The sequence below is a fragment of the Trichosurus vulpecula genome, chromosome 1 (assembly GCF_011100635.1).
Source record: "Trichosurus vulpecula isolate mTriVul1 chromosome 1, mTriVul1.pri, whole genome shotgun sequence".
Lineage (NCBI taxonomy): Eukaryota > Metazoa > Chordata > Mammalia > Diprotodontia > Phalangeridae > Trichosurus > Trichosurus vulpecula.
Window position 1 is genome coordinate 393,993,966 of NC_050573.1, and position 24,148 is coordinate 394,018,113.

Below are 24,148 nucleotides of genomic sequence, written 5' to 3' on the forward strand. Positions count from 1 at the left end.
CCAAGTTTTACAGAACAAATCCTTTTATCAAGGGGATTGTTGTGTGAAGTTTGGATTCAGTCAAAGGACTGCACTTGAGGACCTAGAGGGCCACATGTGGCCTCAAGGCCACAGCTTCTTCCCACCCTTGCAATAGGAAATAAAGGAATTTTTAGATAATCTGTGTGTTATGGAAAGTACTGGCACTTTAAGCAGGACATTTTGATAACAAGAGATCATCTAGAGTATTGGACTTGGCTTCAGGAAGACTTGGGCTCACACCTCATTTCTAGTACGTAGAAGCTGGGCAAGTCATTTAGCTTCTCTGAAACTCACTTTCCTCATCTGTAAAATAAGAACTTGGACTCAGTGACCTCTGACCTCCCTTCTAGCTATGAATCTATGAACTCTTGTTTTAATAATAGTTGGCATCTGATGTTAATAAGTGTTTAAATGTTTGCATATCCCTTTAGTTACATTATTTCATTTGATCCTTTTAACAGCCCTGCCAGGTAGGTGCTAGTATTATGGCCATTTTACAGATGAGAAATCTGAAACTGAGAGAGAGGTTAGACGATCTGCCCAGGTTTATACAGCCAGTAGATGTCTGAGGCAAGACCTTAGGTCTTTCTACTTACAAGTCTAGTGTTTTAGCCGTGATACCATCAGAAGAAAATAACTCTAACCATACTAGGCTGTTTTGGAGCAGAGGTTGTCTTTATCTCAGTTCATCAGTCAAGTAGAGAACATTCCTGAACTGGCGTGGTAGAGAGCACTCGCGTTAAATGACTGTCGAACTCTGTTTGGGGTCAGAGAGGGAAGTTCTACGAATGCCTACTTAGTTGAAGATAATGTACCTGAAGCAGCTTGACCCAGTGAGTTCTTTATTTGAGGCAAAAGGTGATTCAGTGAGGCCAGCCAACAAATAGCACTCCTGAGTGTATGCTTTTGGAATAGTCCCTCAGAAAAGAACTGAAGCTAAGCCTGTAAAATCGTGTTAGGAAACTAACATGAGATTAGACTAAATAGACCAATATATCACTAAGTAGTTAGAGGTTTCCTCTTTTTTTTTTTAAGTTTGCTGTACAGAATACGGGAGGTTTCCCAAAAATCTTAGGGCAGTTCTAAGCTCTAATAGCTTAAAGCTGCCCTAAGATTTTGGGACACACTGTATTTGTAAATGATTATGTATTGTAATTAATTTTTAATCACCAGGTGAACTATTACAATCAGGAAGCTTTCTTACTGAGTACTCTAAATTCTCTTTACTTCTCTTTATTTGTTTCTTTTTCTATCATTAGTGGAAACAGAGAAAACCTATTTACTATAATTCTATTCCTTATTTATTCCTTCATGTAAGAATTGAAATTTATTGATGTCTCCCTCCCCCAACACAAACCCTGTAACAGAGCATTACATTTAATTTTTTTTCACCTACCAAGATTCCTAGTAAAAATACCTTATGTCTCCAGCTGTAACCATGTGTTCTATTACAGAAATTCAGTCATAATTCTAGAACTGGAAGTTACTTCAGAGGCCATCTAGTCCAACTTTCATTTTACAGAGAAACAGAGAACCAGGGAGGTTGTATAATCTGACCATTGTCACACGAAAACTCTTCTCTATTGTGGATGCTTCCATAAATGAAAAATTAAAGAGTTTATATTCTCAGAATATATCTACCATTGTTAAGAAATAAAAAAAAATTGTGGGGACAACATGGGAACAAACTATAGATGTTTCACTGATATAAAGCAAGTATAAGTGCCATAAGGAGGAGTTCAGAAGAGTAGAAATCATTTTGACCACCAAACACTTGATCTTCTGCAAAGCAATGACAGGATAGCTAAGGACATCTTATGATAATAGGTTCTGAGTAGTGTCATCTCATAAAACAGTGAAGTAGTAGGGGGAAAAGAGGTTTACAGAAAATGTAGTGAAAGACATAATCAAATTAGGTCATCCTAAGCAGTTATGAAACCAAAAACAACATGGCACTCAAATTCCACAACAAACTTTTCTCTATCAGTATTGACTGAACCACCACACTTGAACTATAGCATCAGAATCAGAGATTTCGCCATGAGGAAGTAGAAATAATGTTAAAGTAAACAAAGGTGGTAAGAGCAGCTTCATCAGATAAATTGCGCACGGAGGAGCTCCTTATAGGTCACAACAATTTTTGAGCCGTTCAGTGAGAGATCAGTCATCAAGGTATTTTAAAATGGGAAAGAAGCAAATAATTGGGGGAAAAAATCATTGCTGTTACTACTAGTGAGAAAGGTAATTGTGAAGTTGTCAGTCACTACTGACATATGCTTACAAAATCATTAATTATTATAATAATCTTATAAAATTATCAAGGACTTTCTTTATGAAAACACAGGAACAAAACAGGCAAGCTTTCACACATGATACTTTACAGCAGACCACATTTTTGTGGAGTTACATTATTGACTGAAAAGCATAAAGACTACATGATTTCATTGTGCTTATTATGACTGTAGAAAAGCATTAATTTGATAGAGCAAAATGAAGCTTTAAAGGCCATCCTCAAATAAGCTGTCTTTAATGCATGTGTTAAGATCATATAAGATTCTTTGATAGATTCAACAGAGCTAATTCTTTTTGTCCATCTTTTTAATATCAGGCAGATCATAGGATCACAGATTTAGAGCAGGAAGGGAGATCAGATTACCAGATCCAACCCCCTCGTTTACAAGTGAGGAAGCTGAGCCACAAAGAGGTTAAGTAACATACATAGGATGGTATATCAGTAAGGCAGAATTCAACTTCAAAGATAGCCATGAATATGCCTGAATGGTCCAGAATCGCAGGATATAAGGAATTCTCTAAGTAGAAGGCAGAGGAGTTAAAGCATTTATTGAAACTCGAAAGTAGCAGACCCATGGACCGGTGTCCAGTGTCCCTAATTCAACATCCTGGTAAGAGCCTTCCAAGACCAGTATGCCCATCTCACAATAGTGACCATGAGGCCACAGAAAAACACTATGGCAGCAAGCCAAACCATACTGGTGCTTCCCCCACCAATGCCAGGGCCCTCCAGCAAGAAGACCACCCACTGGCCTCAAGCCCCTGCTCATCACTCTCTGGTCTCCACGAGGGTCAGTCCTGCTTTTTTGTAGCACCTGCCACCGCTTCCACTGCAGTCTCCAAGCTGTGTTCCAGCTAGCTGACTGCTTCCTCTCTCCTTCAGCTCTTAACTGCTGTCACCAACTGCCTCTTCAGTTGCCTCTTAGCTCTGGTCCAACCGTCCAGCAAGCTCCTCCCACTTCAGGCTTCCATTTGCTCCAGTCCTAGCCACTCCCCCCAGGGCCCTGAGAGCCCCGCCCCCAAAGCCCACTCAAATGGGTGGGGAAGATCTTCCCATTCACTGATTGCTTTCATATTCGGCCCCAAGATCTTTCACATTCGGCCCCAAGATCTTTCACATCCATTACACTGCTCAATGGGAAACTGGTGTCAATGATACCATAACCATAAAACAATACAGTAAGGATAATACAAAATAAGTACATAGAACAATGTCATCATTCCCCACCTCAAACAAATGGGGCTCAAAATCTTGGGGTAAGGGGTGAAGGTTTCATTTCCCATAGCAGCTTGCTGAAATTGGATGTAGGTAGAGCTGTCCCTGCCCCAAGAGTCCCATTCCAGAGGTCAGTTCTTGAGCAAGCTGGCAGGAATTCCAGGAATGCTAGTGCTTAGGCAGTCATCTGAAAATATAGGGTTCTTAAGCCTAAAGGAGACAGAACTAGCAACAAGGTTAACTAAAACAAAGAACAAAAGAGTAGGCAAGTATGGGCTATTATACTTAAAATCATCTCCATTCTGGTTGAGACTCCAATTATATAAAAATTCGATCTCATAGCCTAACTCAAGTAGGAAATGTTTCTTCCCAAAGGGAACACAATAAGGAAACTAAGCCAGAATGGTCCCATCCTGGATGGACACTAGGATTGCCCTCTAGGCCTTTTCCCCAGATACAAACATTCATCTGTTAATCACACAAGATCACCTTCCCTCTGAGTGGCTTGTGGCATTTATCAGCATCAGCTGTACTTCTGGAGTCCATGAATCTGTTATTATAGCCCTATTCACAGTAAAATATATGGTTCGGGGGTACGATTTGGTAGTTATCTTCCCCTGAATAGACAACTGTTACAGTGTTGTTCTTCCCATGGGCTATGACTTCTGCAGCCTTTGGAATATCATCCGGCTTCCGTTTTACCCATACCTTAGCTGCCAAATTTATTCCATCAGTAGAACCAAAGCCTTCCTTTCCTCTGAGAGTTATTTTGGAAGAAGGATCAGTTTTCACAAAGGGTATTTTTTCACAGGGGATAATAATCACTTGGACTATCCTATCATTTCTACAAAATTTTGAAGGTTTTTTACCCAAATTATGGAGTGTCACAACAATTTCTCTTTGATAATTAGAATCTATCACTCCAGCCAATATGTGTACTCCTTGAGCCACTAATCCTGGTTTAGGTAAAATCCGTCCAAAATGATTCCTGGGGATTCTCATACATACCCCAGTCGAGGTTTTTCTTATCTCTTTCCTATTCAACTGAAAATTCTCTATACAACGCAAATCATATCCTGCCAAACCAGGTGTTCCTGGGCACAGTGGTGGGACATCTTCCCTCACAGTCCAAAATTCAGTGTTTGGGATCTCACATGTTTGCTGTTTTCTAATCTGCAGGTTTGGGGTCATCATTCTGGCTAGAGGTGTACTCCCTCCTAAGGGCCTATTATTCAGATTACGTAAGGCAATAGACAAATTATCCTTCCAATGTCGATATGAATTATTAGAGCTCAATTTTCTTAGCTGTTCTTTCAACAATCCATTCATTCTTTCAATTAGCCCAGATGCTTGTGGGTAATATTTAATATGATATATCCACTCTATATTATTCAATACACAATATCTTTTCATTTCATTACCCATGAAATGTGACCCATTGTCACTTTGAATCTGCATCGGAGTTCCATAGTATAAACTTACCATATCTAGGGTTTTACACGTGTTCTTCTGAGTTACATCCTTATAAGGACAAACCACTAGTACACCTGAATAGGTGTCAACACATGTACATACATATTTACATCCCTTATCTTGGGGTAGTGGTCCAATATAATCTATCTGCCAAATTTGGGCTCAAACTTTTCGCCTTGCTGTTTCTCCAGTTACTATCCTAGGAACAGTTCATTCTTTTTCCAATTGGCATATATAACACTCCTCTGTTATTTGTTTTAACAGTGCACAAGAGATACTAATACCTCGATCCTGTGCCCATCATTGAGTAGCCTGGACCCCTAAATGGCTGGTGGTCTAGTGGACCCATTTTGCTAAGGCTGGGTCATCAGTTGGAGGCACAGTAGGGATAATACGTTCAGTAGCAATCTGTGCTAGCTGCTCCGTGTATGGATTGTGCTCACGTTCTGGTGTGGTCAGGGTCGCGTGAGCATCAATGTGAATAACTGACAAACTTGTAACCAGAGACATATCCCACATATCTTCCCGTAACTTTTTTTTTCAAAGTGACTTTTTTTTAATTTATTTTTTTATTTTATTTAATATATTTGGTTTTCAGCATTGATTTTCACAAGAGTTTGAATTACGAATATTCTCTTCATTTCTACCCTCCCCCCCACTCCAAGATGGCATATATTCTGGTTGCCCCGTTCCCCAGTCAGCCCTCCCTTCTTTCACCCCACTCCCCTCCCATCCCCCTTTCCCTTCTTCTCTCGTAGGGCAAGATAAATTTCTACGCCCCATTGCCTGTGTATCTTATTTCCCAGTTGCATACAAAAACTTTTTGTTGTTTTTGAACATCTGTTTTTAAAACTTTGAGTTCCAAATTCTCTCCCCTCTTCCCACCCACCCTCCCTAAGAAGGCAAGCAATTCAACATAGGCCACAGGCATATCATTATGTAAAACCCTTCCACAATACTCATATTGTGAAAGATTAACTATGTTTTGCTCCTTCCTAACCTATCTCCCTTTATCCAATTTTCTCCCTTGACCCTGTCCCTTTTTGAAAGTGTTTGTTTTTGATTACCTCCTCCCCCTATCTGCCCTCCCTTCTATCGTCCTCCCTTTTTTGTCTTCTTCCTCCTTCTTTCATGTGGGTAAGAAACCCAACTGAGTGTGTATGGTATTCCCTCCTCAGGTCAAATCCGATGAGAGCAAGATTTACTCATTCTTCCTGACCTGCCCCCTCTTCCCTTCCTACAGAACTGCTTTTTCTTGCCACTTTTATGTGAGATAATTTACCCCATTCTATCTCTCCCTTTCTCCCTCTCTCAATATATTCCTCTCTTATCCCTTAATTTTATTTTTTTAGCTATCATCCCTTCATATTCAACTCATCCTTGTGCCCTCTGTCTGTGTGTATGTATATATACATGTGTATATATATATATATATGTATATATACATACATATCTATATACACATATATACCTACATAGACACACACATATGTATATATATACACATACACACACACACACATATATATATATGTGTGTATATATATATATATATATATATGCATATTCCTTTCAGCTACTATAATACTGAGGTCTCATGAATCATACACATCATCTTTCAATGTAGGAATGTAAACAAAACAGTTCAACTCTAGTAAGTCCCTTATGATTTCTCTTTCTTGTTCGCCTTTTCATGCTTCTCTTGATTCTTGTGTTTGAAAGTCAAATTTTCTGTTCAGCTCTGGTCTTTTCACTGAGAAAGCTTGAAAGTCCTCTATTTTGTTGAAAGTCCATGTTTTGCCTTAGAGCATGACACTCAGTTTTGCTGGGTAGGTGATTCTTAGTTTTAATCCTAGCTCCGTTGACTTCCAGAATATCATATTCCAAGCCTTTCAGTCTCTTAATGTGGAAGCTGCTAGATCCTGTGTTATCCTGATTATGTTTCCACAATACTCAAATTGTTTCTTTCTGGCTGTTTGCAGTATTTTCTCCTTCACCTGGGAGCTCTGGAATTTGGCGACAATATTCCTAGGAGTTTTCTATTAGGGATCTTTTTGAGGAGGCTATCTGTGGATTCTTTCAATTTCTATTTTGCCCTTTGGCTCTAGAATATCAGGGATGTTTTCCTTGATAATTTCTTGAAAGATGATATCTGGGCTCTTTTTTGGATCATGGCTTTCAGGTAGTCCAATAATTTTTAAATTATCTCTCCTGGATCTATTTTCCAGGTCCGTGGTTTTTCCAATGAGACATTTCACATTGTCTTCCATTCATTCCTTTGGTTCTGTTTTATAATATCTTGATTTCTCCTAAGGTCACTCGCTTCCACTTGCTCCAATCTAATTTTTAAAGTAGTATTTTCTTCAGTGGTCTTTTGGACCTCCTTTTCCATTTGGCTAATTCTGCTTTTCAAGGCATTCTTCTCCTCATTGGCTTTTTGGTGCTCTTTTGCCATTTGAGTTAGTCTATTTTTTAAGGTGCTATTTTCTTCAATATTTTTTTCAGTATTTTTGGGGGTCTCCTTTAGCCAGTCATTGACTTGTTCTTCATGGTTTTCTCTCATCATTCTCATTTCTCTTCCCAATTTTTCCACTACTTCTCTAACTTGCTTTTCCAAATCCTTTTTGAGCTCTTCCATGGCCTGAGACCAATTCATGTTTTTCTTGGAGGCTTTTGATGTAGGCTCTTTGACTTTGTTCACTTCTTCTGGCTGTATGTTTTGGTCTTCTTTGTCACCAAAGAAAGATTCCAAAGTCTAAGACTGAATCTGAGTCCATTTTCTCTGCCTGGCCATGTTCCCAGCCACCTTACTTGACCCTTGAATTTTTTTCAGCAGAGTATGAATGCTTGTAGAGTAAAGAGTACATTGTTCCAAGCTTGAGGGGATGCACCATTGATTTCAGAGCTATTTCTATACAGCCACCTCTGCCACCCCAGCACTCCTCCTTCCCCAAGAACTGCCAACCCAGACCTGACTCAGATCTTAAGCAGGCTCTGCACTCTTGCTCAGATATGCCACTTAATTCCTCCCACCAGGTGGGCCTGGGGCTGGAAGCAACTGCAGCTGTAGTTCTGTAACTGCACCACCCCTGCTGCCCCCAGGGCAGTGGCCAAACCACAAACTCTTTTCACTCTCTCCTCCCACAGCTTTTCCCACTAACCTTCTCTGTTGTCTTTGGTGTTTGTGGGTTGAGAAGTCTGGTAAGTGCCACAGCTCACTGATTCAGGGAGCTAGGGCCTGTTCCACCCGGCTCCTGCTCTGGTTGGTCCTGCCGCCGCCCATGCTGGGCTCCACTCCTCTCAGCTCCATGTGCCATAGACCTCATCCAGCGACCATCCAGGCTGTCCTGGACTGGATCCCTGCTTCCCTCTGCTATTTTGTGTGTTCTGCAGCTCTAGAATTTGTTCAGAGCCATTTTTTATAGATTTTTGGAGGGACCTGGTGGGGAGCTCATGCAAGTCCCTGCTTTCCAGCCACCATCTTGGCTCCACCCCCCCCCTCTTCCCATAACTCTTTACCCCAAACTTGTTTGCCATGAGTCTCCCAATTCTGATTCCTCCATATAGGCATCCATGTAGCTAACCCATTATCTTCCACCCATGAGTCAGTAAATATATGACACTATCCTCCTTTCTCTGTTTTGGTGGCTTGATGCACTGCCATCAGTTCGGCATATTGGCTACTTCCACCTATCCCAGAACTTTCCAGAGTTTGCCTAGTACAGGGATTATAGGCTACTGCTTTCCAATGTCTCTTGTGTCCCAAATATTTTGCTGTCCCATCAGTAAACCAAGCATATTTCTTCTGTTCCTCAGTTAGTCCATCATATCCATTATTCCATTTCACCAAGGATTGTACCAACTGTTGCTTAGGTTCAAGGGGTTTTTCATTCGCCTCAGTGTCAGTATTCGCTACAGATTCATGTAGAGCAGAAACTCCACTTTTGCCTGCTCTTGACCTGTTCTGGATATACCACTTCCATTTGATTATACTCACCTCTTGCGCATGTCCAATTCTGTGGGAAGCTGGGGTACTCATTACCCAAGTCATAATTGGAATTCCAGGCCTTAATACCACTTCATGACCCAGAGTCAGTTGCTCAGTTTCTACTAAAGCCCAATATGCAGCTAACGGCTGCTTCTTAAAAGGTATATATTGCGTTCCAGATGAAGGTAGTTTCCTGGACCAAAATCTTAAAGGTACACTTTGGCTTTGTTGCTTTTGCCACAAACTCCAGTTCGCATAGTCATCTTGCACAGTCACTTGTAATTCCACTGGCACATTTTGCATAGGCCATAAATCCAGGGCTAATTGTATAGCGGCCTTTGCTTCCTCAAAAGCTCTACTTTGTTCAAGTCCCTGGTCAAATTCATATTTCTTCCTGGTGACTTTGTACAAGGTGACTTTGTTCAAAATCTGTCCCAAGTATGGGATGTGGTGTCTCCAATAATCAAATAGCCCTATGAACTTTTGGGCCTCTTTCTTATTAGTAGGGGTAGGAAAATCCTGGGTTTTTTGTTGAGCTTGTGGGAGAATTTCTTGCAGTCCTTTATTCCACTGTATCCCCCAAAATTTTGCAGTTTGAGCTGGCCCTTGAACCTTTGTGGGGTAAATTTCCCATCCTTTGCTTTTCATATGGTCAATTAATAGTGTCAAACTCTTCTCCACTTTTATATTTTCTCCCTGTATCATGATGTCATCTATGTAGTGGGTAAGCTGTACACCAGTTAACTTTAATTCATTTAAATGCTCAGCTACAATCCTGTGGCAGATAGTTGGGCTATAAAGATATCCTTTGGGCAGGCGTGTAAATGTATACTGTCGGCCTTGCCAAGTAAAAAGCAAACTGGTCCTGTTGCTTGGGGTCTATTGGGATCGTAAAGAAGGCATTGGCCAAATCAATAACTGCATACCAAGTCCCTTCATGTTTCTGTATCCTCTCTGTTAAAGTAACAGTGTCTAGAACAGCAGCATACAGGGGAGGAGTCACTTTGTTCAGCTGTCTATAATCTACTGTCATCCTTCACGTTCCATCTGACTTTCAAACTGGCCAGACAGGGTTGTTCCATTGAGTAGTTAGGGACTAACACTCCCGCTTCAACACATTCTTTTATAGTACTGACAATTTCATTTTGCCCACCTGGCACACGATATTGCCTCAAAGTAATCACTTCAGAAGGTTTGGGCAAAGTGATTGGATCCATCTTTATTTTGCCCACTAAGACTGCATTAACACCTATTTTCCTCACAGCAAATTGGTATTTCTCTTCAGGTAAATTCAAGGTCATACTGTTCAATACGTCTGTCCCAATGATGTATTCAGGAATCAGCACAATAACTGCACTATATTCTTTCTTGGGCAACTGTCCAATTTTCATCATCAATTTAACTTGTCTGGCTGATATTTCAGCCCCTTCTAATCCTGTGATGGTAATAGGAGTTCCATGGCTGAACTTGTCTGGATTTCCATATATAAGGGTGGCCTCTGCCCCAGTATCTATTAATGCCCTAGTTACCATACTTGACCCATTTTTCCAATATATGGTCAAGTTAATGTGGGGTCTGCAATCCAGCCTGTGCATTTCCTTAATTTGGACTGGGGCTTGGCCTGTTTCCTAGTATTCCCTAACATGTCATTCACTTGGGTGTGAGGGTTCAGGGTCTGTAACATCTACAGGAGCAATTCTTATTTCCCTATTTTTTCTGTTATCAGGTCCTTTATCTCGGTACCTTCTGTACAATTCTTTGGTTGGAATGCCATCTGTCATTTCAAAGTCTGCCCCTGCTCTCAATAGAGCAGTGAACATTTCTTTTCTGGTCACTCTATTTTGGCACCAAATTCGCTGGCTGTTCACTCTCCTCTTTCAGGGAGATCAATCCCTTCCCCAGCCTCCTAAGTCACTTAACTGTAAAATCTTATCTATCACCACTGAAAGACAGCTCCCTATTTCCCCAAGTAACAGAGTCAAAAGTAGGTGTTTATAAGCAGGAGGAGCTGTCCTGACTATTAAATTCCTATGAGGGACTCCCAAGGGATCATCGTAATAGCTGTCTGCAGTTCTTGTCATGATAGCAGTCTTCATTACCTCCTCCTTTAGTTTTATGATACAATCTCTAAGTGAATACCAAGGTTTATTCTCAGTAGGCCACATAGAATCAGTAGCATGTCTCTTATTACATCCCTCAGCGGCAAACACCAACAGATTAGTCTTGCTATCACCATCTCTTTGCTGATGATGTTCCCTAAATGCTTGCTGAACTGGAGGATTGTGGCTACCTACTGATATTCCACCAGCCCCTTGATCACTGAGTCTTACTATCCAAGATATTAACGGTTCTCTCATTCTTTGGGTGAATCTTCTCAAAATGTCTGTGGTCTCTTGCTGTGAAAAATCTTCCTGAATTTCCCTCACAACTGAATTGTCACCTTGGGTTTCTGTCCTCCTCCTTTGTATGGGACAAACATCTGTCTGAGTATTTGACCATCTCTCATTCTCTATGCAAGGGACATCCTGAACCCTAGTAGTGTTTTGTGCCTCAGCCCCTGACATTGTCTCATTTTCTCTCCACTCCTTTCCCATGCCACCATGGCAAGGTCAAAGCAGGCAGTCAGGCTCGACCTGAGCTGGGTTGAAATGCACTCTTGGCTTATTTGGCCTCCTGTTGCTTCTAGCCATATTAACAGAAAAATTCTCATTTGAGTCAGTAGACTCTTGAGCAACAGTTTGTTCTCCTGCTATCTGAGATTCCCCTTTTCACCATGGTGTAGGAGTACCCCTATTTCCTTCACTTAATCTCAATCTTTCACATACTAGCTGGTAGGCTGATAACACTATCCAGCTTTGCCTAGATAGTGATGGCCCTGACTGAATTCTAACCTCTTGTAAACATTTTTCCAAATCCCTGGGATCTCCTCTCTGTAGCCTTGGTTCCTAGTTTTCACAGAGTCTGGCTCTTAGCCCATTCCTTTGCTAGGGAGGAATAAAATGGATCTTTCCACCCTGGGACATTCATCTCTTCCTCTGAAGTTCTGCTTCTAAATAGAGATCTTATACCTAGTGATCCCATCCACTTCGCCACCAGATATATCATTTAGGCATATTCATGGTTATCTTTGAGGTCATGAATTCTGCCTTAATGATATAGATGGAGATACATTCTCCTCAAAGGTATTTGCCATGGTCATAGTAAACATTTAGCACAAAATCCAAATAGCATATTCCCTATAGATGATATGTTCCTATAGATACTCCTGTTTGTAAATGACCTTTTGATGATGGAATCAAGCTACAAAAGATTGCAGGGGCAGCTAGGTGATGCCATAGTGCATAGAGTGCCCAGCCTGGAGTCAGGAAGACTCCTCTTCCTGACTTCAGATCTGGCCTCAAACAGTTACTAGCTGTGTTGCTATGGGCAAGTCACTTAACCCTGTTTCCCTCCATTTTCTCATCTGTAAAGTGAGCTAGAGAAGGAAATGTCAAACCCTTTCACTATCTCTGCCAAGAAAACCCAGAAGAGCCAGATACAACTGGAAAATGACTAAACAAAAACAAAGCCAAAAGATTGCAAAGCCTCTCAGATGAAATCTGCAGTGACTCAAAAATTTCACCTATCATGCATAAAAATAAAAATAGTAGATGAATGAAATGTATTATCCAGATATGCATTATTAGTTCATCAGTACAATATAACTTGTTTATATTCTACAGTTGAACAGTAAACTGGGTCCAGAATTAAAAAGGAAGAAGAGTGGGCTTAATTGCATTTGAAAAGTTGCACAGTATTTTAAATTTTCTTCAACTCCCTGAAAATTGGAATTGGCCAAATGGAAGCTAATGACTCCATAAGACATCAAGAAATAATAAAACAAAATTCAAAAGTTTGAAAAAGTAGAAGAAAATGTGAAATAATTTTTCATAGGAAAAAAACTGATCAAAGAGAGCATTTAAGAATAATTGGATGACCTGAAAGCCATTAAAAGAAGAGAGAAAGACCAGACATCATATTTCAAAGAAAATTGCCTGTCTCATCTTAGAACCAGAGGGCAAAGTAGAAATTTAAAAAAATACATTGGTCACCTCCTGAAAGAAATCCTAAGATGAAAACTCCCAGGAATAATATACCCAAAATCAAGCACTCCCTGATCAAGAAAAAAAAAATACAGCAAACAGCCAGGGAAAAAAATTCCAGTACTACAGAGCCACAGTCAGGATTGTGCCAGGTTTAGCAGCCACCACTAAAAAGGAGCAGAGAACTTGGAATATGATACTCTGGAAGGCAAAGGATCTAGTCTTACAACTAAGAATAAACCTACCCAGCATAACAGTATAATGCTAAGGGAGCAGGGAGTTGGCGGGGGGAGGTTAATGGACCTTGAATGGGGGAAAAAAAGGGACTTCCAAACATTCCTGATAAAAAGAGAAGAGCTGAGTGGAAAATTTGATACAGACTCAGGTGTCAAGAGAAGCATAGAAAAGCAAACATGTCTGAAATGATAAGAAACTGAATAGGATGAAATTGTTTACAATCTTTTTTGAGGAGATGATACACATAAGCCCTCAGAAATTTATCATTACCAAAGATATTAGAAGGAATCTAATTAGACAGAGGGCCTGGGTTTGTTTTGTTTTTGGTGATCTCAAAAGAATGGAAAGGTGGGGAAGGAGAAGAAGAATGGGGAGAATTATCTCACTTAAATGGGCCGTACCAGGAGTTTATGCAAATAAAGGGGTATGCAGGGGAGTGGATAACACTTTAACCTCCCTTTCATCTGAACTGGTTCAAGGAAGAAAAATACACATACACACAGTTGGGTATAGAAATAGGTCTGTACAACAGGGAAAAATGGAAAGGAGGGAGCGTAGATTAAAGGAGGTGGTAGAAGCAAAACAGACTTTTAAAGAAGGCAGAAAAAAAGAAGGAAAAGTTTAAGAGAATAGAATGAAAGGAAATACATAGCAATCATAATTGAATATAAATGGGATGAACTCATCCATAAAATGGAAGAGGGTAATAGAATGGATTAGAAACCAGAATCCAGTAATCTGTTGTTTACAAGAATTACATTGGAAACAGATAGATACACACAGGGTTGAAGTAAGGGACATATGCAAAAATAGAGCTTATTAAAAGTGATAAATAGGCGAATACATTGTGCTAAAAAGTGCCATAGACAATGAATTCATATCAATAATAAACATATATATATCAAAACTAAATTCTTAAAAGTTAAATGAGGTAGAGGAAATAGGCAATAAAACTGTTATAGTGGAGTACCTCAATTTGCCCCTCTCAGATCTAGACACATCTAACCATAAAATAAATAAGAAGTTGAATAGAATTTTAGAAAAATTTGATATGATAGACCTCTGGAAAATATTGAATGGAAATACAAGGGAGTATACCTATTTCTTAACTATATACTGCACCTTCACAAGAATTGACCATGTATTTGGGCACAAAAAAATCTCACAAACATGCAAAAAAGTAAAAATATTAAATGCATCTTTTTTCTTATGACAATACATAAAAATTACACTTGATAAGGGGCCTTTGAAGCATAGATTAAAAATTAATTGGAAACTAAACTTAATCCTAAAGAATGGGTGAGTCAAAGAACAAATTACAGAAACAAGCAATAATTTTATTAAAAATGATGACAACAATGAGAGAACATGCCAAAATTTGAGAGATGCAACCAAAGCAATACTTAGGGGAAATGATATGTCTCTAAATAATCTCTAAATAAATAAATTATTATATAATATTTTTATATGATATATATATATATAGATGCTCCTGTTCATATATATACACATATATAATGTATAATAAATGTCTAAAAAGGGAGAAAGAACAGATTTGGGTATGCAACTGAAAAAAAAAACTCAATAGCCAACAAGTTCAAGATCCCAAATTAAACACCAAAATAGAAATCCTGAAAATCAAAGAGATTAAGGAAATGGAAAGGAAAAAGAATTGAACTAATAAAACTAGGTAGTGTTTTTTTAAAAAGAAAAATAGATAAGCAACTAATTTGATTTTTAAAAAAGAAAACCAAATTGCCAGTATCAAAAATGAAAAGGCTGGGTTTACAAACTAATAAAAAAATAAAATTATTAGGAGCTGTTTCACCCGGCTATTTGCCAAACTGGCAATATAAATGAAAAGTGTAAATATTTACAAAAATATTAATTGCCTAGATTAAGAAACAGGAAATTAAATAACCCTATCTTAGAAAAAGAAATTGAACAAGCCATAAGTGTATTTCCAAATTAAAAAAAAAAAAAACCTCGGACTGGGTGGATTTACAAATTTAAATTTACAAATAAATCCTACCAAACATTGAAAGAACAATTCCAATACTACCTAAACTGTTTGAAAAAACATTTAAGGATGGGGTCCTACCATATTCCTTCAATGACACAGATATGATCTTGATACCTAAACCAAGGAGAGACAAAACAGAAGGAAAATGAGACCAGTTTCCCTAATGAATACTGATGCAAAGATTTTAAATATTAGCAAGGAGATTACAGTAATATATCACAAAGATCAAAACCCATTATCAGACTGGATTTAAACTAGGAATACGGGGCTGGTTTAGTATTTGGAAATCTATAAAGCTAATTGACTATATTAATAAGAAAAACAAAAATCATTTCGATAGATGTAGAAAAACCAGTAAAGTACAACACCCATTCCTGTTTAAAATTAAAAAACAAAACACTAAAAAGCATAAAAATAAACAGCCCTCAAAATAATAAGTAGTATCTATCTAAAACTAAGAGCCAATATTGTCTGTAATAGGGATATGCTAGGAGACTTTCCAATAAAATAAAGAGTGAGGCAAGGGTGTCCATTATCACCATTACTATTCAGTATTGTTATAGAAATACTAGCTATAGCAATAAGACAAGAAAAGGAAATTAAAGTAATAAGCTTAGGTAAAGAACTGACAACCATCATTTTTCAGATGACATGATAGTTTAGTCCTAAAGAGTCAATTGGAACAGTTAACAATGCCAGCAAAGTTGCAAGATATAATATAAAACCACACAAATTATCCATATTTCTACATATTGCCAACAAAATCCAGCAAGAAGAGATAGAGAAATTCAATTTAAAATAACTGCAGATGGTATAAAATACTTGGGAGTCTACCTGCCAAGATGCAGAGGGACTATGTAAACACAATTACAAAAGACTATACAAATAAAGGTAGATATAAATAATTGGAAAATTATTGATTGCTTATGGATAGGCTAAGCCAATACCATAAAAATGACAAACCACTTAAACTAATTTACTTATTCTTTGCCATACCAAAGTTCCAAAAGACTATTTTATAGATCTAGAAAAAGTAATAAAATGTATTTGGAAGAACAAAAATTCAAGAAAAACAAAGGAACCCATTTTTTTTTTATGAGAAGGAAGCAATACTTAGCAATACCTGGCCTCAAATTATACCACTAAACCATAATTGTTTAAAAAAATTGATGGTAAGAAAGTTAATCAGTGGAATATATTAGGTACACAATATACAGAAGCAAATGAGTACAGTACCCTGGTGTTTGATAAACCCAAAGATCTCAGGTACTGGACAAAAACTTGGGAGAACTGTAATGTAGTCTGGTAGAAACTAGTCACAGGCCAACATCTCATGTTGTATAACAAGATAAGCTTAAAATGGGTGCATGATTTAGACATAAAGGGTGATGTAAGCAAATTAGTGGAGCTGGGAAAAAATTCCTTGTCAGAACTAGAGAAAGAGTTTATAAATGAACAAGAGATAGAAAGGTTCACAAGATATATCGTGGATAATTTTGATTGCATAATATTAAAAAGTTTTTGTTCTAACAAAACCAATGCAACTAAAATTACAAGAAAAGCAGGACACTAGAAAAAATTTTGTAGCAAATTTCTCTGATAAAGGAGTCATTTCTAAAATACATAGGAAACAGGCAAACTTCCAAGAATAAGAGACATTCTCCAGTTGATAAATGGTCGAAGGAATTGAATAAACAGTTTTCAGGGAAGAAATCCAAGTTGTCAGTAGCCGTATGAAAATAAAATCACTATTAATTAGAGAAATGCAGATTAAAACAACTCTTGAAGTATCACCTCTCTCCCATTGAATTGGCTAAGGTGACAAGAAGGAAAAATACAAATGCTGCAAGGAATGTGGAAAAACAGGTACATTAATGAACTGTTGGTGGAGCTGTGAACTAGTCCAACCATTCTAGAAAGCAATTTGGAACTGTGCCCAAATAGCTATTAAATGTGTATACCCTGTGATGCAGCAAGTGAACAGCCAGGAGACGGTTTGTACAGTAACACTAAGATCAACTCTGAAAGACTTAGGAACTCTGATCTTCATAACGACCAACCACAATTTCAAAGGACTCGTAATTAATATGCTCTTCACCTCCAGATAGAGACGTGATGAACTCAGAGTGGAGAATGAAGCATATTTTCTTTTCCATTTGTAATGGGCTTTGTCTTTCTTGCCTTCTTCATGGAGGAGGAGGAGACTTGGGAACTGAATATAATATAAAGTTAAATTTTAAGAAATACAGGAATGTTGAAAAATCTCCTAGAGTTTGAAAAATTGAAAAATCTCCTAGGGTTTGAGCTGATTCTAGAAGGGAAGTTGAGGAAACCAAGGAGAAGGTGGAAGAGCAGAGCACAGGTATGAGGGGCAGAGTGTAGAGAGATAAGTGAGAATGGGATGTCCTGTGCAAGGAGGAAACAGGAGATAGGCCTGTGTGATAGAGTGAATAGAGGGGGAGTAAGATGACTGGAAAGGTAGGGGTGAAGAGCGTTAAATGCCAAATAGAAGAGCTTATAGGGAGCCACTGGAGTTCACTGACTGGAGGTTGACATGGTCAGACCTATACTTTAGTGGAGAATCTATTGGAATGGGAAAACACCAGAGCCAGCAAGATAAATTAGAAAGCTATATACGTGTTCAGGAGATATAAGATGAGAAAAGACTTGTGGCTGTATGACTAGAAAGAAGGGGGTATAGAAATGACAAGATTTAGCAATGGATCAGATATTTGGGGTGAATGAGAGTAAGGAGTCAAGGAAGCTACTGTGGTTCAGGGTCTGTATGCTTGGGAGTATAGTGATACCCTTAACAGTAGGATTTGGGGGAAAAATGTGTTCTGTTTTGGACATACTTTTGAGATGCTTGTGAGACATTCAACTCGAGATCGAAAAGACGGTTATATAGGACTGTAGCCCATGAGAGAATTAAAGCTGGATAGATAGCTATGGGATGCCTCTAAATACAAATGATAGCTGAACCCATTGGATCTGATGTGATTACCAAGTGAGATAGCATAGAGCAGGGGTTTCTTAACCTTTTATTTGTCGTGGACCTCTTTGGTAATCTGGTGAAGCCTGTGAACCCCTTCTTATGTTTTTTTTTAATTTAGTGAAATGCTAAATTTTAGTTAGTTAGTGAAAATATTCATTCAAGTTCACAGGCTCCCAGAAGTCTATTTGGAGAGTCTTGGGTGGTAGTGTGGGTGAGGAGAGCGGGAGGTTCTGTGTACTCCAGGATAACAATCCCTGGACAGAGAGTGAAGAGAAGAGGGTCAAGGATGTCTTCATAGAAGTATGCCCAGAAAAGGAGATGGAGCCACCTTTTAGCAAAATTGAGGGATTTTTCAAAAATGCATACGCCATCATGCCCTAGTCCTCACATGCTGTTTCAAGAGACATAGAGGAAAGCCCATACTACTTTTGGTTGACTCCTACTCAAGAATTTATGGGAGGGCATGGACCCTAGTTGCAAAGATAGAGATGGGTTATGATCTACATCAAGGGAGGATTATCCATATGGATGGCATTACAGAGCCATAGAAGTATACTAGGAAGTGTTTTATTAGGGGAATGTAAACATCTTTTGACATTGGGAATGCAATTATTACAGCATGGCTTAGTAGAAACAGCACTGATTTGGAGTCATGGGTCCTGAATATGAATCCCAGCTCTGTACTTAGTACCTCTGTAACCTTGGGCAAGCCACTAAATACTTCTTGGCCTCATTTTCCTCACCTGTAAAATGAAGAGGTTGGACTAGATTACATTTGAACTCCCTTACAACTCCATCTCTGTGATCCTGTGACTAGGAGGGTCTGGTAAAGGACAAGTTATTTCACAGAGGTTATCTACATATCAGGAAAATCTTGAAAGCTAAAAAGCCTCAGTCCAGGAAGTCAGGGGGTCATTATCTGAGAGATCTAATAGCAAGTTTCAGGCAGCCAGCTGCTGGTATTAGAGTTCAGGATAGGACTGTAATCCTTAAGATAAATTAGCAAGGGAGGGATTCAGGCCCAGAGGCAAGAGACTGTTCCTGTAATCAGGGTACAAAATCAGAGGGGGCCCAACAATATGGTTACTCAAGCTATAAAGTCGTTACATTTCCCTTGCTTAAAAGCTGAATTGAAGATGAAGCTTGGGAGAGAGATGAATGTATAGGAAGTCCCTTCTTTGGAGTGTATAAAGCTGCAAGGGCAGCCATCAAAATCTCCTGAGAAGATTTTGGTGGAATTTATGTAGTTACTGAGGAGAAAAGCAGAAGAATATCTGAGTGAAGAAAGTAAAGTGGAGTAAGTAGTAAGCAAATAGGCAGTACCCATGAAATTATGGGAGTCCCCTCCCCAAGCACAGCAGATGATTGCCGATTGACTAGAAGAGAATACCCTCTTCCCAATATAGCATTATGTGGCCCTTCATTTGTATCTAAAAATGAATTGTTTCTGAGTAACATTTGTCAGCACTGTGAAAAATATTATAATTTATAATCACTATCTTTTTGTTTCATTTTTTTAAACAGATATTAAAGATGAATTAACTGACCGGCCTTTTGGTGAGTAGAGCTTTTTCATGTATGCATATACATATGTATATACTTATATATGCATGTATGTATATATGTATGCGAACATACAAATGCACATAAATGCATATGTTTATATGCGTGTCTATAGTATTTAGCCCTTTTTTGTGGTAGTAATACTTAAATGGATCGATGATTGAATTGTTGTTTCTCCTTCCAGTGGAGTAGGTCACAATTCATCTATGCTTTTTTAGTTTGTGCATGACTTATCTCTGTCCTATAAACCTTCTGTATTGGGCAGAATAGGGGTCTGGGGGGAGGGGATAGGAAGGAGGTGTCTAATCAAAATGCTAGAGGCTGCCTTCTGGATCTTTAACGTTATGTGAATACCAGTTCAGCCGTAGAGCTTTCCCATCTATTACCCTTCATTCTTGCTGCATGATTGGCCTGCCTCATTTTCCAAGCGTGTATCTCCTGAATGACATGTCTTGTGACGCTTCTTGTGTAGGGGTCATCGTTGGCAATATACCGTCACCTCTATTACCCACAATATTTCTCCATTGCCTTTTGGCTCCCCTGCAGTTTTGGCTCTTCATAGATGTGGTATTTTGTGACTCACGTGTAACAATACCAGAACGATACTAGTTTTTAAGGAGATGAGTTTCTGTTTAAAGGCTCAGCTTGAGATTGTTGAAAACACTGCAGTTTCCCAAATACAATGTAGCTCATTCTCTTCTTCCTCTTCTGGGATCACTCTAAGGTATTTGTAATGACAAATTAACTTTATATTAGCTTTGAACAAAATATTTTTACCCACTTGTTTCTTCTTGTGTGGATCATTAGGCTGAATTCTCTTGGGTGGTGGCGGATCTCATTTAGGAGGCTATGCCGGACATAATACAATGAATTTAAAAAACTTTTTTAAAAAGTTTTAAAAACATGTCATAGTAATACTAAAGATATTTAAAATGATTAAACTTGGCAGCTGCTTTTACTATACTAAGGATCATTATCACCAACAGTTGGTTCATTTTGTATTTAAAGAAGTTTTATATGTACCTAATTTAGGATACTAATGAAATACTTTTATCTGTGTCATCTTTGTATCATAGAGGCAAAATTTTGCCATACCTAACATAGTTGCAGCTTTGATACCACTCCCCTTGAGATTTCTAAACATGACTAGTATGTCTCAGTGACACATTTCATCTAGCATTGACCAACCCCATACTATAAACTGATTTCTTAAATGCAGAATTCTACTAGCACCAAAAAAACTGCATAACTCTTTTTGTAATGATAAAACTAATTTGCTACTAGAAAAAATTTAGATTGTTATGGCCCAAATGAAATAAAGCAAAATGGTATAGAATGTTATTATTAAGGGACAAGTTTATAGAACAAGACTTTCCATATAATAGTGAGAGAAATACATTATATATGTATAAGGATAAAGAGGGGCAGCTAGGTGGCACAGGCCTGGAGTCAAGAAGACCTGAGTTCAAATGCAACCTCAGATACTTCATAGCTGTGTGACCCTGAGCAAGTCACTTAACTCTGTTTGCCTCATTTTCCTCATCTGTAAAATGAGCTGGAGAAGGTAGTGGTAAACCATTCCAGTATTTTTGCCAAGAAAACCCCAAAAGGGGTCATGAAGAGTCAGACACTAAACAACTAAACAACAACAAAAAAGGATACAGAGTGACCAAATCTGACCCATTTGTTGCTTGTGTGGGATCATTAGGCTTAATTCTCATTTAGAAGGCTACAAAGGACATTCAGTTCAATTAAACAAACATATGTTAATTTAACTGCTGTGCACGGAGTGCTAGGCACTGTAGTAAATAAAAAGATCTTTACCTTCAAGGAGCTTTCAATTCAATAAGAAGCTAGAACACATATACAGTTTATTAAAAAATAAATTTAGAGAGGAACAGCAAGTAAGAGGCCCCTGATCTGTACTTTTGAGTGATTGTATGAAAATACTCAAGAGGTCGAAAGAGACCAGGTTGTGAAGAGTTTTAAATGTCGTTTGATCTTCAGGGTGATAGGGAGGTACTATACTTCATTGAGTTGAAGATGAAGAAGGGGATGGATATGGTCAGGCCTATGTGGAGAACGTATTAGAATGGAGGAACACACAAGAAAGGGAATCCAATTAGTAGGCTATGGCAGTAATCAAGGCAAGACCAGGGAGGTGACTGTGTGGGTGGAAAAATGGGTATGTGTGGGAAGCATGTTATAAAGAAAGACATGACAAGATTTGACAAATGATTGGATCTGTGGGGTGAGCAAATGAGAGTAGTTGAAGATGACATTGAGGTTATGAACTTTGGTAGCTGGAAGGATGGTGCTTCTGACATATTAGAGAAGTTCAGAAGAGGAGTGTGATTGGGAGAAAAGAATTAGTTCTGTTTTGGACACAAAATATTGGATGATTATGAGACATCTAGTTCAAAATGAAAAAAGGACATCATTGACAACCATTAAGAGGATGTTTCAGTAGAGTTGTAGACATGGAAGTCAAATTGCAAACTGAAGAGTGAAGATTGTGAAATGAAGATGTAAATTACATAAAATTTAACGATGCTTTTTAAAAAACATTTTACTTCCCAGTAACTGCTTCTCCCCACCTTTTCTTGTAACAAAGAAACTGAAAAAAACATCAATGGACTTAAAGTTTATACAGTTTTCTACACCTATGGTCCACTGCCTCACTATCATCATCAGTCTTCCAAAGTTAAAATTGATCATTGCATCAATCTGCATTCAGATATGTAGTCTGCTTTTTATAGAAATTTGTCAGTGAAAGGGAGGTGAGAGACGAGACAGTGATACAATGGGGTAGAATGGTTGAAAACTTCTGTAGTATTAAAGAGACTTAAGTATAATGGGAAGCAACCAATGGATAGGTAGAGATTGAAGATGCATATGAGATACTATCACTTCCAGTTAGAGGTGGTGGACACAGAACAAAACTTAAAAATGACATGGCTAACATGGGAATTCGTTGTACTTGAGTATACATGTTTGTAGTGGGCTTTGTTTTTCTTGCTTTCTAAGTAGGTGAGGTAAGGGCTAGTGAAAGGGAGAGAATTCAGAGCTGAAATTATTTTTTTAAAAAAGAAGATGCATGTCAGAGAAGGGATGATTACATACTGTTCTGGGAAAGGATAATACTGATATAGTATCATGGCACCCAGTCCTCCTTCCTGTTTTTTTCTTTGGGTTGACTTGCTCACTCACCCAACCTGAACTTGCACACTGATAAATCAGGAGTTCCCAGAAGGGGTGGCCATGTTGCTACAATTCATGCTCAGGGTCCTAGGAGTAACCCTGTTGTGGGGGAGTTGTGCTTCTCCTACTCACAACTGTAGGTTTTAAGCCCCCATCACTGTTTCCCATTTAACAAACCAGCTAAGATTACACATTAACTAATTTTTAAAAGTCATTTATTGAACTTTTGTTTCTTACATAGCTTCCATTTCTCTTTATTTCCTTCCTCCTCCCTTTAGAGAGCCATCTATTTAAAAACAATTATTTTTAAGAAAAAGAAGGGCAGCAAGGTGGCACAGTGGATAGAGTGCCAACCCTGGAGTCAGGAGGACCTGAATTCAAATCCGGCTTCAGACACTTATTAGCCGTGTGATCCATGATTAAGTCACTTAACCCCAATTGCCTCCAAAAAAAAAAAGTAAGAAAAAAATTAATATACCTAAGTCCCAATTAGTGCAAATAAGGAATTCCCAGGAGTGGCTGCATTATTTGAATTTATACTAAATACTTCTATTGGTCTAGAACTACCTACCATATTTTACATAATTATGACTTTGAGTATTGTGAATTCAAATACGTGTAGGGGATTAATTTTTCTCCTAATCAGGACCCAGCTGTAAAACCAATCAATACATCAAAAATTTTGATATTATATTTTATTTTCCACACCCTTGGAACCCACACTTCTAAAAAGAAGCAGGAAGAGAATACCATTAACTCTTAATCAAAAACATTTACTAAACATAAGGCAAAATAACACTAATTAAACATAGCATTCCATAAACCTTGGATACATTATGTCTAAGTACACAGTGTCTGTGGACAAGAGTGGTCACTTCTGTAGTACAGAGGCACACTAATAGGAAGCACATTGCCCCAGGTAAATCATAGGTCTAAACTTCAGGCCTTGATTTCTCCTTCAGGAACAATGCACAACAGTTCACAAATGGTTGGAGTCAGCCCTCAAGGGCCTCTCCCTGCTTGGTGGTTGAACCACTTCTCTGTTCAGCTTCCAAGG

General features: G+C 38.5%; 1 protein-coding gene across 3 annotated transcripts in view; it reads left to right on the top strand.

The window, feature by feature from the left end:
- MALT1 (MALT1 paracaspase) overlaps positions 1 to 24,148 on the top strand; it is a 96,193-nt gene that overhangs the window by 35,415 nt on the left and 36,630 nt on the right. For all 3 annotated transcript variants that reach the window (XM_036761093.1, XM_036761101.1, XM_036761109.1), the window contains one exon: positions 19,852 to 19,884. In XM_036761093.1, the coding sequence (XP_036616988.1) occupies positions 19,852 to 19,884 (33 nt within the window). The remainder of the gene's footprint in view (positions 1 to 19,851; positions 19,885 to 24,148) is intronic.